General features: G+C 43.8%; 1 protein-coding gene across 1 annotated transcript in view; it reads right to left on the reverse strand.

Annotated features, from left to right (window-relative positions):
- The window catches only part of DCC (DCC netrin 1 receptor), a 309874-nt gene that overhangs the window by 61738 nt on the left and 235856 nt on the right, over positions 1-12280 (reverse strand). The window contains exon 15 of the mRNA XM_035310456.1: positions 7580-7774. Coding sequence (XP_035166347.1) covers positions 7580-7774 — 195 coding nt within the window. The remainder of the gene's footprint in view (positions 1-7579; positions 7775-12280) is intronic.

Consider the following 12280-nt stretch of genomic DNA (forward strand, 5'->3'; position numbering starts at 1 on the left):
ATTTGTGAGCTCTGTCCTGTGTGCATTATAAGGAAGTGCGCAGGGTTTTTTCAAAGCAAAGGCTCTAATTTGAGCATGCTTAGAAATAGGTCTGGTCTCCTGTGGAGATGTGAACCTTTAGAACCCCCACGGTGCGTTGCAAGCTCGGTGCATTCAGTGTCGGTGCGGATGCTAAACCACAAAAAAAAATCCCAGTGTGTATCCCAGACATTTGTTATTGACGTTACAAATGCAGCCAAACTCGGGGAAAGTGAAGTCGTGTAGCAGAAAATGAAGTGTAAGACATATGGAGAAATGAATAAAAAATGAACGGCCGTGACTCCAGATGCCTTCTGACACCAGAGGAAATGCCATTAATGCACCCGTCGGGTTAACCAGAGTGTGGGCGAGATTTCTTCAGGCACCCACACACAAAAAAATAACAATGAAAGCTGCACTGGGAGGAGAGGTTTGTTTCCCTTGCAAAAAATGAGTCTTTAGTCCAAGCAGATGTGGATCTATGAATCTGGGTCACTTGGCTGGTTTCTTTTCCTTGGCATCCCCTGATGATACCAGTAACGCTCGAGAAGACAAGGTGCAGCGTTGTGCATGAAAACTGATATTGTAACAAAGATTTATTTTTTTTTTCTTTTCTATCAATAAATGAATATAAATGAGAAATATTCTTGGATCTTTGTATCATTTCTATCCCCATTTGGCATTAGGAGTTGCTCCTTAGGCGTTGAGTTCTCTACCAACCCTAAGTAGAAATACAGAGCTTATTCCAGCATTATTATACACGGAATATTCCATTCCACCTACTGTTAAATAAACGTTTTGTCAGGGAAGCCAGTTTAGCTATTTATTACAACTGGAGGATGACGACGTAAATAAACCGAAATACCTTGAGGAAAGTCAGCCAGAGCGAAGCAGAAGAGTGGATTCCTACACGGAGGTCTACGGGCAGGCTGCGATTCACTTGTGCCCAGAGGATTAACTTGAGGATGTTCTTAAAATCTACGCAATTTCTGATTTGGAGGGGTTGTGCCAGATCCGTTTGCAATGTAAATAGAGCACGGATCTCCAAGCGACCCTTTGCTCGCCAGTAATCTCTGGCAAAGCCAAACAAAGTCAGGGAGGAACGAGAGAAAATTGATGCATGAAGTATTTGGGTAAATGGCAGGATTCCTTCAATGACAGTCAGTTTTGAAAGGCAAGAAAGAAAATGAACAGTCCCCGGAGCCTCCAAGTGCCTTTCCTTGTTAGTGCTGTGTTTTAATGCGAGCTATGAGGGAAACAGTGAGATGCACAAAATTTAACAGGTTTTTGTTTGATTTTTCACCACTCCATTTTGTATTAAAAAATGCGAAGGGAAGAAAACAACCCCAAACTACATTAAAAAGCTTTTTTGTTCCCTTTCATGTCTTTGTTGTAATCCGCAACTGTCATCTGCAAAGATTAAAGAAAATGAAGAACCTTCTTTCTTTCCCTTTCCAATAAGCCCAAATGCTCTTTTTTTTTTTCTGTCTTGTCTATGCATGAGGGTCAAATTTAATCTGATCTGCACTGAAAATGAAGGTGGATTTGACGGAATCCTTAGTATCCCTACCGATATGTTTGTTAAAATAGGAATTTAGATCTAAGAGCTTTATTTTCATTTCTTCTCATTTGCAATTGTTGGGTTGTGGGGTTTGGGTTTTTTTTTGTAGTTTAGATGAATGTGGCAGACTGAAGGGATTGTGACGGTTTTGCTCTCAGCACCCGATGTGACCTAGGCAGGGGCAGCTTGGAGGACAGGGGCACATCAGCGTGTCCCACCCTTGTCCCTTCGTGCTGCCACCACCACGGGACGTGGGGTGACGGGGACGTCATCGGGGAGCTGCTGGGAGCCAGCGTGCCGGCACAGGCTGGGAAACGGCGCCTACGAGAGATAGGAAAGCGCACTACAAAACGACTTCTCTGCGTGAGTTTTTAATAAGTTCCTATTATGTATACGGTAGCTCCAATTCTCCAAACTACTAATTAAGCAGAAATTGCTCCCATCCATTAAATTTGCTCTTCGGAGCTTAAAAATTTCAGATGTGCGTAGCTCCAGGCTTTATGGGAGGAGAGGGAGGAACTTTTTAAAAGTCTTTGCTAGACGTGCTGTACATTCTGCACTTTGCTTTCATTGCTGGGCCGGGAGGATCAAAGGTTCAAGTTAAAAAGAGCCATGAAAATAATACTTCAAGATGTGCGCGCTCCAGCTTCCCAATCAAACTCTTTCAAGAGGGTGCATATGAATTCCCGCACGCTCGGGGAGATCAATGGAGCTTTTTCTTGGGTCACAGAAAGGCAGCTGTGCTTAAAAACTCTTTATAAAATGATTCTCACATACAGAAGGGGGAAGGACGGGATGTGCTCTAAGGTAGAAAGTCCACGTTTCTGGAAAACTTGTGGATTTGGTACTGCTTTCTTCTCATATTTAAAGTTATTGGAATATGTGAAAAACACTGATTTTTATACACTTGTTCTTGGAAAGGCTTAGGGCATTTCACAGATGGACTAAGGTTATGGATGCCATATGGATACCCTACTGTTAGTAGTAGGATGCTACTAACTAGAGGCTAACTCTACTGTTTCCATCCAAAGGTTTTTCAAAGCGTTTTTGCTCTTGGGACATCACGACGATGGCAGCACCAGTGCAAGGAGGTCAAGGAGAGCCTCCCTGTCTCCATTATAGCTGTGAGTTATTAAAATATTCCACAGTGAGTTATCAGAACCTCCCAGGATGATAGAATAACGTTGTTAGCCTATTGGAATATGCTATTCTAAAGTTACCGTGCTTTATTTTTTCAATATATTAATTAAAAACACAGCTTTACGACCTACTAAAAGGTTTATGTAAATTATTACAGCTGGTGTTTTGTTTCAGATACTCTGGGCATTCTGTTTGCAGAATCAGTAAATGGAAATCTCCTTGGCATGCTTCTTCCCTTTTCATTTAAGCATTTATTTTATGAGCAGGCTTTAATACAAAGCTCCATGGAGATGAGCCCTGCCGGTTCATTGCTACTTGTGCCATCTTCTGAGTTGGATCAGCACCGAAATCGTTACTTCCTACACGTAAAAGATCAGAATTGGCACCCAAGAATTTTCCAATATTGTTAAAACAGCCATTAATCAGCCAATAACCCTTCCATTTAGAATCGCAAGCAACAAATAATAATAAAAAAAAAAAACAGTAATAAATAAATAAATGAATGAAGTGGTTCTCCAGAAATGCATCTCCTCGTTAGAATTATTCATTTGAAAGTCAGTCGGGCACTGTTTTATCTGTCACAGAAAAGGTTGAATGAGAGCAGGGGACGTTTGCTCCTGAAATTTATGAGACTGACATCAAATGTCTTTCATATGCTGCAGAAAGAAAACACAACAAATCCTTCACTGACAAAGCCGAAGTCTCTGTATATTCTTGGATTCTTCTGTGCCCGCAGAGAGTGTGTCTCCCAGGCAATATGACCACTCAGTCATGAGAAAATCACCTTATTTAATTCATTCCAGAGAGAAAGTGTAACCTCTAGATACTTGTATTCAAGATGATCATCAGACAGAATAAAGTTCTCAATCACTGTTATGAAAGGCTGAGCACTTTTCTTCGCGTTTTTCAAGTGATTTATTCAGCAGCTCAAGTGTGCTACTCAGACAATTGCTCTAACAGCCGGGTACAGGCTCAGCCGGTTCTTAGCAAAGTTTTGCCTGATGGAAGTAATCAATTAAGTACCCCAAATATGATGCAAAGTGGCCATATGAAGTGTGCGTATCAGTATGATTACCGAGAGGGAAGGAATTAAGAAGCAGGCTACTCTGGAAGCGAGTAGGTCTCCATCCTTCCCTAACGAGGGATCTACTTAAGCAGGTCTCCCATCGCATCCAAGCCCTGTACTTTCAAGCAGAGTTTTCAAATTAAAATTGAAATTTAGGATTACGGAGGTGCAGTGAAGTATCTAATAGGATTTCTAAAGAAACTGATATCTGTCTTCCATCCAAAAGCTCTAAGTACTAGGCGTAACTAGTCCTAAGCGTTCTTAGTCACTCATTAAAGATGATTGAAGGTGCAAACCTATTTGGCATTTCATAATTAGCTCCAGGATGGCGTATTCTGACGCATAACCACGCACACCGTGGCCGAGTTACAGCTATGGGCGTCTGCAGCTGTCAACAGGGAGAGGAAAGGATGAGAAGCTGGAGCTGCTGGATGGACTGAACTATCCCTGGTGTCGTCTTTTCGTGCTTGGTGGACTAGAGAAGCAACACGGACTGATGTGGCTCGCCTGAAGTTGAGTCAAATAAATAGCTTAGAGTGCAGGCCAGAGAGTTAATCATTAGCCCTCTTTGATCACAAAGGCCCCAGGAGTGAACGTGGACATCCCATGGCCAAAGGAAAGCTACCAGCTGACTGCAAAGATGATCGGTCCTTGGCTTAAAGCACGGGCTACGCTTTGTTTCTGATTCTGCCCCAACCTCGCTGTATGATACTAGGAAGTAATTTTGGATTAGAAGTAACCATAGAATTTAGCACAATGCATACTAGAACAAATTACCCTATTTCCAGAAATTTCTAGCAATTGCACTAATAAAAGCAGGTGGCCAACAATGGCCCGCGGCTGCACAAACAAGGTAGGGAAGGGGGGAAACAAAACCCATACAAATATCAGCGTTATGCATGGAACAAGCAGGGATTGCTACAGCAACCATATCGCAAATCTAGGGCAGGAAGAGCCAGACAAAGAGGGATCGCTAAGGCAGGAATTTCCAGGGCAACCACACTGCAAGTGCTGGAAGGGGAATAGGGCCAGCGAGGCAGTGCCACGGGGGCTGTTACCTCCAGCTTTCAACACCCGTGTACATCCCACGTGTCAATCTCTCGACTGTAAGATCTTCGGGAAGATACCCAGGTGGTGCTTTTGTGCAGTGCTGAACACTGAGAAAACCAAACAAAACCACACACAAAGACTGTTGCCAGGAAAAGGAGTGGGGATACGAGCCCGTATCATGGTGCGAGGCATTCTGCATCCCTGCACGAGTTTTAACCAGGGAGTTCTTCACCATCATTTCTCTCAGGTCTACGGGAGAAGCTTATGGGAGGAAATTAATGCCTGGCACGGACCCGGAGGATTTGGTTTATGCATGTGTGTATGAAAACGGTGGCTGCAAATGAGAGTCGGCCAGGCTTTCCGAGAGGGAGCTGATGTCAGACAAATCTGATTGCTCCTTAACGCAGGTATCTGCCAGGCTAACGTATGAATGATACATGGGTTTGCCGAGTGTTTCAAAATTGCACACAGAAGAAAAATAAAAAGGACCGCAGGGAACTTTGGGAAGATGAAAAAGCCCAAATTTTCATCTACGTACATCATTTGGCTGAAGTGGAGCATCCTCTCCCTCATCTCTGTCTAACAAGACCAAGGAGAGCCGAGAGGAAACCAACACTGAAAGCCATGAGGATCAAAAGGGACAAAGCGGGGAGAGAAAAACACCACGAAGTTCATGATTTATTTAGGTGTCTAACTTTGCTGATGTTTTTGCCTATTACTTTTAAAATAATGCCTACCTGCACAGGCATCACAGGAAATTTTGCAACTGGTGAGAGGAGCCAACAAAACCTCTAGGGAGTGTTTTTCCTCCCCTCCTGCCAGCAGAACATCTTAATTCATAACCTTATTGAAAACAGTATTTTTATTAGGAAAATAATTCTGTCTCATCATTTCGTGTAATTTTTTTTTGGTAATGGTTTCTAATAAAGCCGGTGAATAATGCAGGAAGCGTTGGCAACCGTTCTGATTTTTTAAAAGCTTTCTCTGGGCCCTCGGTCACCTCCCTCTGGGGTTCATTTTCTGTGGATATTTAAATGGTGGAATTTAATTAGTGCAATTATTCATGGAAATTGATTTTCAAAGTTGCCCATGTGAATGCTCAGAGAAGTTGAATTTAAAATTTGCACGGCGGGACTTGTGACCAAAGCGCTCGTGCCTGTAGCCAGTTAGGGACCAGATGACTTGTCTGGACAACGGCAACCAAGTTCCACTGCTCACATTCTGAATATTTAAATCAAACCAAAAAAAAAAAAAGGAAAAGCACAGTGAAAAGATACTTGCCACTTGAATAACTTTTGTAAAACTTCAGGCTGCTGGAGGACCTTTGGCCAAAAGAAAACAAAACTGAACGAAACCAACAGCAAGAAAAAACCCAACTTCATTTCAGTACCCTAATTATTTCTACCTGTTTGTTATACTCAGCACAGTTCCTTGACGCTTGCTAGGTCTTTGAGTGCAACTTCTCTAAGTGTATTACTAAGATATCCTCCCTGATATTCTGGGCTTTCTATGTATTTCTGCCTGCCAGCCCAGCCAAGACCATTGGAAAACTTTTAATGCACAGAAACAGTTTTGTCAGGTGCAATAGACCATCAGCTTTCCACAATGTCAGCCTAGCAGAAGGCTTTTGTAGCTCCAAGTGCTTCTTAGCATACCTTCCACTTGATGGTAGCGGCTATCAGAGGTCTAAGAAACAAACAAATTCGCAAATATATTTATATAAAGAAAACCAAACACCGAAGCTTCAGAAAACCCATGGCATTTCTCCAGCTGTTAATGGAGATGCTTTCGGGGAGAGTTGACCGTCAGGAGCTCCAGCAGGCTGGGCTCTGTAGGCATCTCCTCAGCCTTTGCCAAAGCACATCGGTCTCGGTGGTTCTCTCCGTATCATTTTCTTTTCTGTAGAGCCCACTGAGTATTTGGGGCAGTTTCTGGCTCTTTGTAAATACATTGACCATAAAATACACCACTGAACACAGAGGAAGTGTTTGATGGGGCAACAATTAAAACATTTGATTCCGGTCTATTTCCCAGGCTTCCCCAAGGAAACAGCAGAAGCATTGGATGACGCAATTTCATGGTCCTATGAAGTACTAATCGGGAAGTGACCCCAGATATCAAACAGTTTGGGCCTTGAAGAATTATGATAAAAAGTATAGCTGAGCCCCCCTAATTCACCGAGTTAATTAGTCTTCCAGTAATACCTGATCATCCGCAGATTACGGAACAGAAAGCTTACCACTTCTACCCGAAATAAAAACGCTGAAGAAGTAACGACAGGAAAACGATTAAACTTTCAGCCTTCCTTTCAACTTTGAACTGTTTTCCCAGCGCTAGGAGAACGGTCCATCACCACTGGAAGGATCCAGGTCCCTGCGTATCACGCTCAGCATTCAGATGAACTGTCACAGAGGCTGTGCCATGAATAATGAACAAGCACCTCTCCTGACACCACTCTGACAGACACAAAATAGGAGCTTTCGGATTGCCAATCAATTCAAACATGGGGGACCAGCCTGGGGAAAAACAGCTTCAGATCCAGCTCTCTGCGCAAGTGAGAGTCAGTATTAGGAGCACAAGACACGACCTACTGCATAAAGTTAGCATTCGATCAAAGAAATTTGATGTTTGAGAGTGTCATATGGAGGAAGCACCACCGAGAGCCTGAAAATAAACTTACCAACTAGCATAACCTCAGAGGAAGCTCTTTTTTTCTGCTTTTATGAACGAAAACGACTACTTACCCAAATTTTCAATGGAATAGTAACGCTGCTTATTGTCCACCCGCACGGTCTCAGCGTATGGGCTGCCCACGCCGTAGCCGATGATGTACCCGCGGACGACAATGTTCGGGTTGAGCGGCGGAGTCCAGCTCATGACGATGCTCGTGGTCAAGGGTCTGACATGGAGAGAGCTTGGCTGGTCAGGAACCTGAGATTCTGGGATTCAAACACAAAGAAATGAATTAGTATTCTCATTAAATTCTACTGTTCATGAGGTTTGAGTTTAAAATGGTAAAATATTAATTAAAAATTCAATTTAAATTAAAGTAACACGCACACACACACACACAAAACGACCAGCTGCCCCGGTTACATGCAGAGCTTACATGCAATTTCAATTCTGAGCTACATCCCTCCCTTCCAAGAGCCCATTTTTAAGAGTATCTCCTAGTGCTTTCCACCTTTAAGTGTACGAGAGAGAGCTGAAACTACGCAGGATAACGAAAGATGACCTGCACAAGGATTTCCTATAGGACAACTTTTATCTTCCCTGGTCTGTTTGCAGGATCCTGACAGCTCATTGCACGAGTTCTCCTGCGCTCACTCATCATTTAACAAAAAGGTCGACTCGGTTAGAGACGTGCTAGTATATTCTGGCAATAATCTGTCTCTTTGCCATGAAAAGAAGCGGTGAGTTTGAACCCTTGACTTGCCTCTCTTACTTTGAAGCCGCTTTAAACAACGCATCGACATTTCCGACATGAAATAATAGACTGAGATGGTTTATTTGCAGGCATTCTCGGGTAAAATTCATCACTTTAAGCAGCAATTAATCACTTGGAGCCTATTTGGCAGCCTGTTGCCTTCTTGGAGGCCAATTTTACTTTAAAGGTTAGGTAAATGCCTTTTGTTTGAGTTTCCTCGCAGCCACCATATCACAAGTCTCCTCAGAGGAGCTGCACAGTAGCTTGTCTTTTTGAGAGCGGAAAGAGACAAGCTACTATTTGTCCCCAATAAAAAGGCTTGCAATATAACAGCTCAAAGCTTGTAGGCAACAAGGACGGGGTTGAGGAAACAGCAACAACGCAAAACGAGGTAAACTCCAACAAAAGACACCCCCGGCTTGTGAAGCATTCCCACTGTAAACCTTGGAAAAGGCAATGAAAAGGAAGAATTAAGGCGTTTCAATAACCAGGGCCATCTACGCGTCCTTGGTGCTTTATGTGCGTCCAGACGAAGGCATTAGAGGACGCTGAAAACCTGTTGAATCTTCAGGAGGACCTCTTAGTACGTTACCGGTCTGCAACACCCAGCCACTTTAGAAGGCCTTTGCAGTCGGCTCCTTAAAATTGCAAAGCATGGATCTCGGTTAAACGGTGGCGACAAGGTCACTGCAACGTAGCTACTCACAAAAAGAAGAAACAGGCTGGGCCCAGAGCGTCACCGTGAGTCGGGTACAGAAGCCTTTTACCCCCCCCCCCCAATCCGTTCTCAAACTTTGTTTCAGTGCAGAAGCAAAAGTTAGCCAACAGAGCTGGTTGCAAAACAAGCGACGGGAAACAGGCCCAAGGATAAAAAACAACAATTGACGGCCTTGAAATGAAAAGTTAAGGTAAGGTAGCAATACTGCAATGCCTTGAGCATCCTAAAAGTGGCAATTCCCAGGCAACAAAGGACATCAACTTATTCAAAGGACCTAGAAATGAGTTGTTTTTTTTTTCCCATCGGACACGTTGCAGGGATTTTAAGCGCAGCACGGACACCACCACCTAACCAGTGGGTGAAAGCTACGTTATTCATACATTCCGTGTTATTAATTTCAAGCGATTCAAACAGGCGATTCGTGCATTTCAGAGCAAAACCACGGCTTCTTGTTTCATAAAGCAAAAGGTAAGGTAACTTCTCACCCCCCTCTTGGGAAGTAAGCCTCTGAAATGAAGCCGGAGTGAACATTTTGGAACCATTTTTCAGATATGAAAGCTTCACAAACACAGAACGTTTTGAAAATGCATTTTTTTTTTACTTATTTTTTTCGCATAAATCAATTTTAATTACACTTCAATCACATTTATTTTAAACCTTTTCTGGAAAAGAGGCGTTTTTCTTATTCTGAAACAGCTCCAAATTGTAGAACATCCCCAAATTGAATCACAATTAACTTATTTTTCCCTTCAAACTATGTAGTTTTGCTTTTCTTTACAGAGAAACGTATTTTCCATAGTCAGGCCTTACTCCAGACATAACATGCAGGAAGCACTTCAGTCCATCAGTTCTTCAGGAACGGGACCACCCAACCTTGGCTGATTCAGTGTCCCAGCACTCGGATACCCAGGACTAAAACTCCTAAAGAAACACACATTTCCGTTTCATACTCCTGCTTTCTTTTTCAGGCCGTTTCCTTGCAGTTCTAGGTCCATCCATTTACTTTTGGTTCTTCTGGGCTTCAAGAAATACTTCTGAGCAGTGTTCTTGAGGTCCCAGTCTCTTCCTTGAGGTGCCGAATCAGCTCTTCATCCCAAATCCCAAATGAGCTAAGTTTCCCAAAAGAAAGTTATCGACGGCACCAGGAATTTATCACCTCTCACGTGAGGAAACCTCTGGGCTCGCGGAAGCAAACGCCGTGCTCAGACGTCAGCCAGCCCACAACCCAGCACCCGACGGGAGGATTCCTCGTCAGCTCTGCCTACGAAATCAGATTTTCTTTTTTTTTTCTTTGTTCTCTTCCCTTACGCGCAATTAGGTTCTCGGGAAGTGGGAGCCGAAGTGCCGTGTCGCTGCCTGACGTGCCATCTCCTCCTGGGACGCCGTGTCTATGAATCCTTCGCTGCGCTTCCACGCGATGGCTCGAGCACCCACGCCTGCCATCCAGGGAACACGTCGCTTAATGTACTTAAAGGTCCCCAGTTTCGCTGTCAAGTTTGAAAAATGCTTTACCTCGGGGTCACTTTAGCAATTTTCTCAGACTTCCATGGGCGTATATTTTACCGAGTCAGGGTAGCTTTCACTCGTCCCATTTCGTTCGGGTATTTCCCCAGTCACTTTTCAGTATGAATCGCAGCCTGATAGCAGTCTGGCTTGTCATGCTCTTAAAGCACTAATTTAGAGCCGAAGCTAAACTATATCGCTATCTAATACGTGTAACAGCTTCCATCTGTTCGGTGCAGTAATCAGAAACCAAGCATCATAAACCCAGTTTCCTGGAGGATACCTTCACCAAGTTGATCAGAGATTCTCTTGCATCCTCGCCCCAGCTATTTAAATCCTGCCCTTTGGGGAAAGCATTGCTTTCAATTTCTATTTTTTTTTTAACCTGTTTCTTTTTAAAGCATGAAACGCGAGGCTGGAAAATAAATATTTAAAACCTTCCCAGCTGTCAGTAAAGGCAGCCGAGCTTTCTAGGGAACCTTGAAGAAGCAGCTATGTTTGGATTTCTAATCACTTGAACAAAACACACTAATTAAAACGAATATCCATCGGGAGTTGGCGCCGTTCTGCGGGATACTGCTCGTCTTCGTGCTGCTGACGCCAAGCAGGCTTCCCGTGAAAGCAGGAGAAGCTTGCAGGAGCCATGGCAGCTAGGAGGGACTTGCAGATAGCGAGCTGGGCTCCAGCACTTCCCCTCTTACCCACCACTTGCAGGACTCGGCGGAACTACTGCAGAAAGCAGATTTATCCCCAGGGTTTAGCAGGCTGCATGCCCAGCACCGGGCTGCTGCGGCTTCCCGACGGTAATTCATCGCTGCTGCCAATGCAAATGCATGTAAATACAACACGCGAGCAGAATGGCTTTGCTTTCATTTATCCACGTGTGCCTGCATGCGAGTACTCTATCTTTGCATGCTTCTGCACATTTGGGCACAAAACCATCGGAGGAACGCGCTCCGACGCGTTCCTTGTTTTTTTTTTTTTGCATCCTGCGGCGTGCTCCGAATTTATCCGTCGCTCGATCCAGCGCCGAGTCAGCTGTTTGCACTGGAACAACATCATTTCTCCAGCCGAATCGTGATTAGAATGCTATCATCACGCACCACGGCAGGTTGCGATCCGATGAGAAACCACCCGTACGGGCACTCCTGTGTTGTGCTGCGGCCGCCCCTGGTCTGCTGTCAAATTGCATTTGGACACGGGGAAAGGACACGAAGCAGGAATCCTTCGAGCTGGTTTTGAGCTCGTAAGGACATCCATCCAGTCAAAAGAAAGCCAATATCAAGCGCAACGGTGCATTTAAGCTAATTATTTATTTATTCTTTCATCCGCTTTGCCTTTGATCCTTTATAGGTGATTTGTTTTAAAAATCTTAGCAATTTTCACCAGTTTCATTTTCTCTTCATCTCCTTTCTACTGCATCTCTGCTGCTTATGGATCATAGTTTTGCCACGATTTCCATCTGTCAGCTTCTTTGTTCCATTTCATTTTGCACTTTGCTTAATTTTTCAGGTAAGACTTTTTCATTACTCGCCTTTTATTCCCCCACTTCTTCCAATATCCCCGTCATTTTTACCTACCCCTTTCATTTCTGTGTTTTCCTTCCCTTTTGTGTCAGCCTCTGCGCTGATTTACAAAGCCCGCAGTTCTCAGGTATCTGCATCTCATCAGCTTTCACTAATTATTCAGCTTCACTGCCAACCTGCTTTGCTAGAATCTGCAGATAAAGGCTAAGAAAGTATTCGAGACATCTCAGTATTTGCTTGGAGAATTATTAGGACTGCTGGCATCGTTTCC

Source organism: Oxyura jamaicensis, chromosome Z (genome assembly GCF_011077185.1).
Source record: "Oxyura jamaicensis isolate SHBP4307 breed ruddy duck chromosome Z, BPBGC_Ojam_1.0, whole genome shotgun sequence".
Taxonomy (NCBI): Eukaryota; Metazoa; Chordata; class Aves; order Anseriformes; family Anatidae; genus Oxyura; species Oxyura jamaicensis.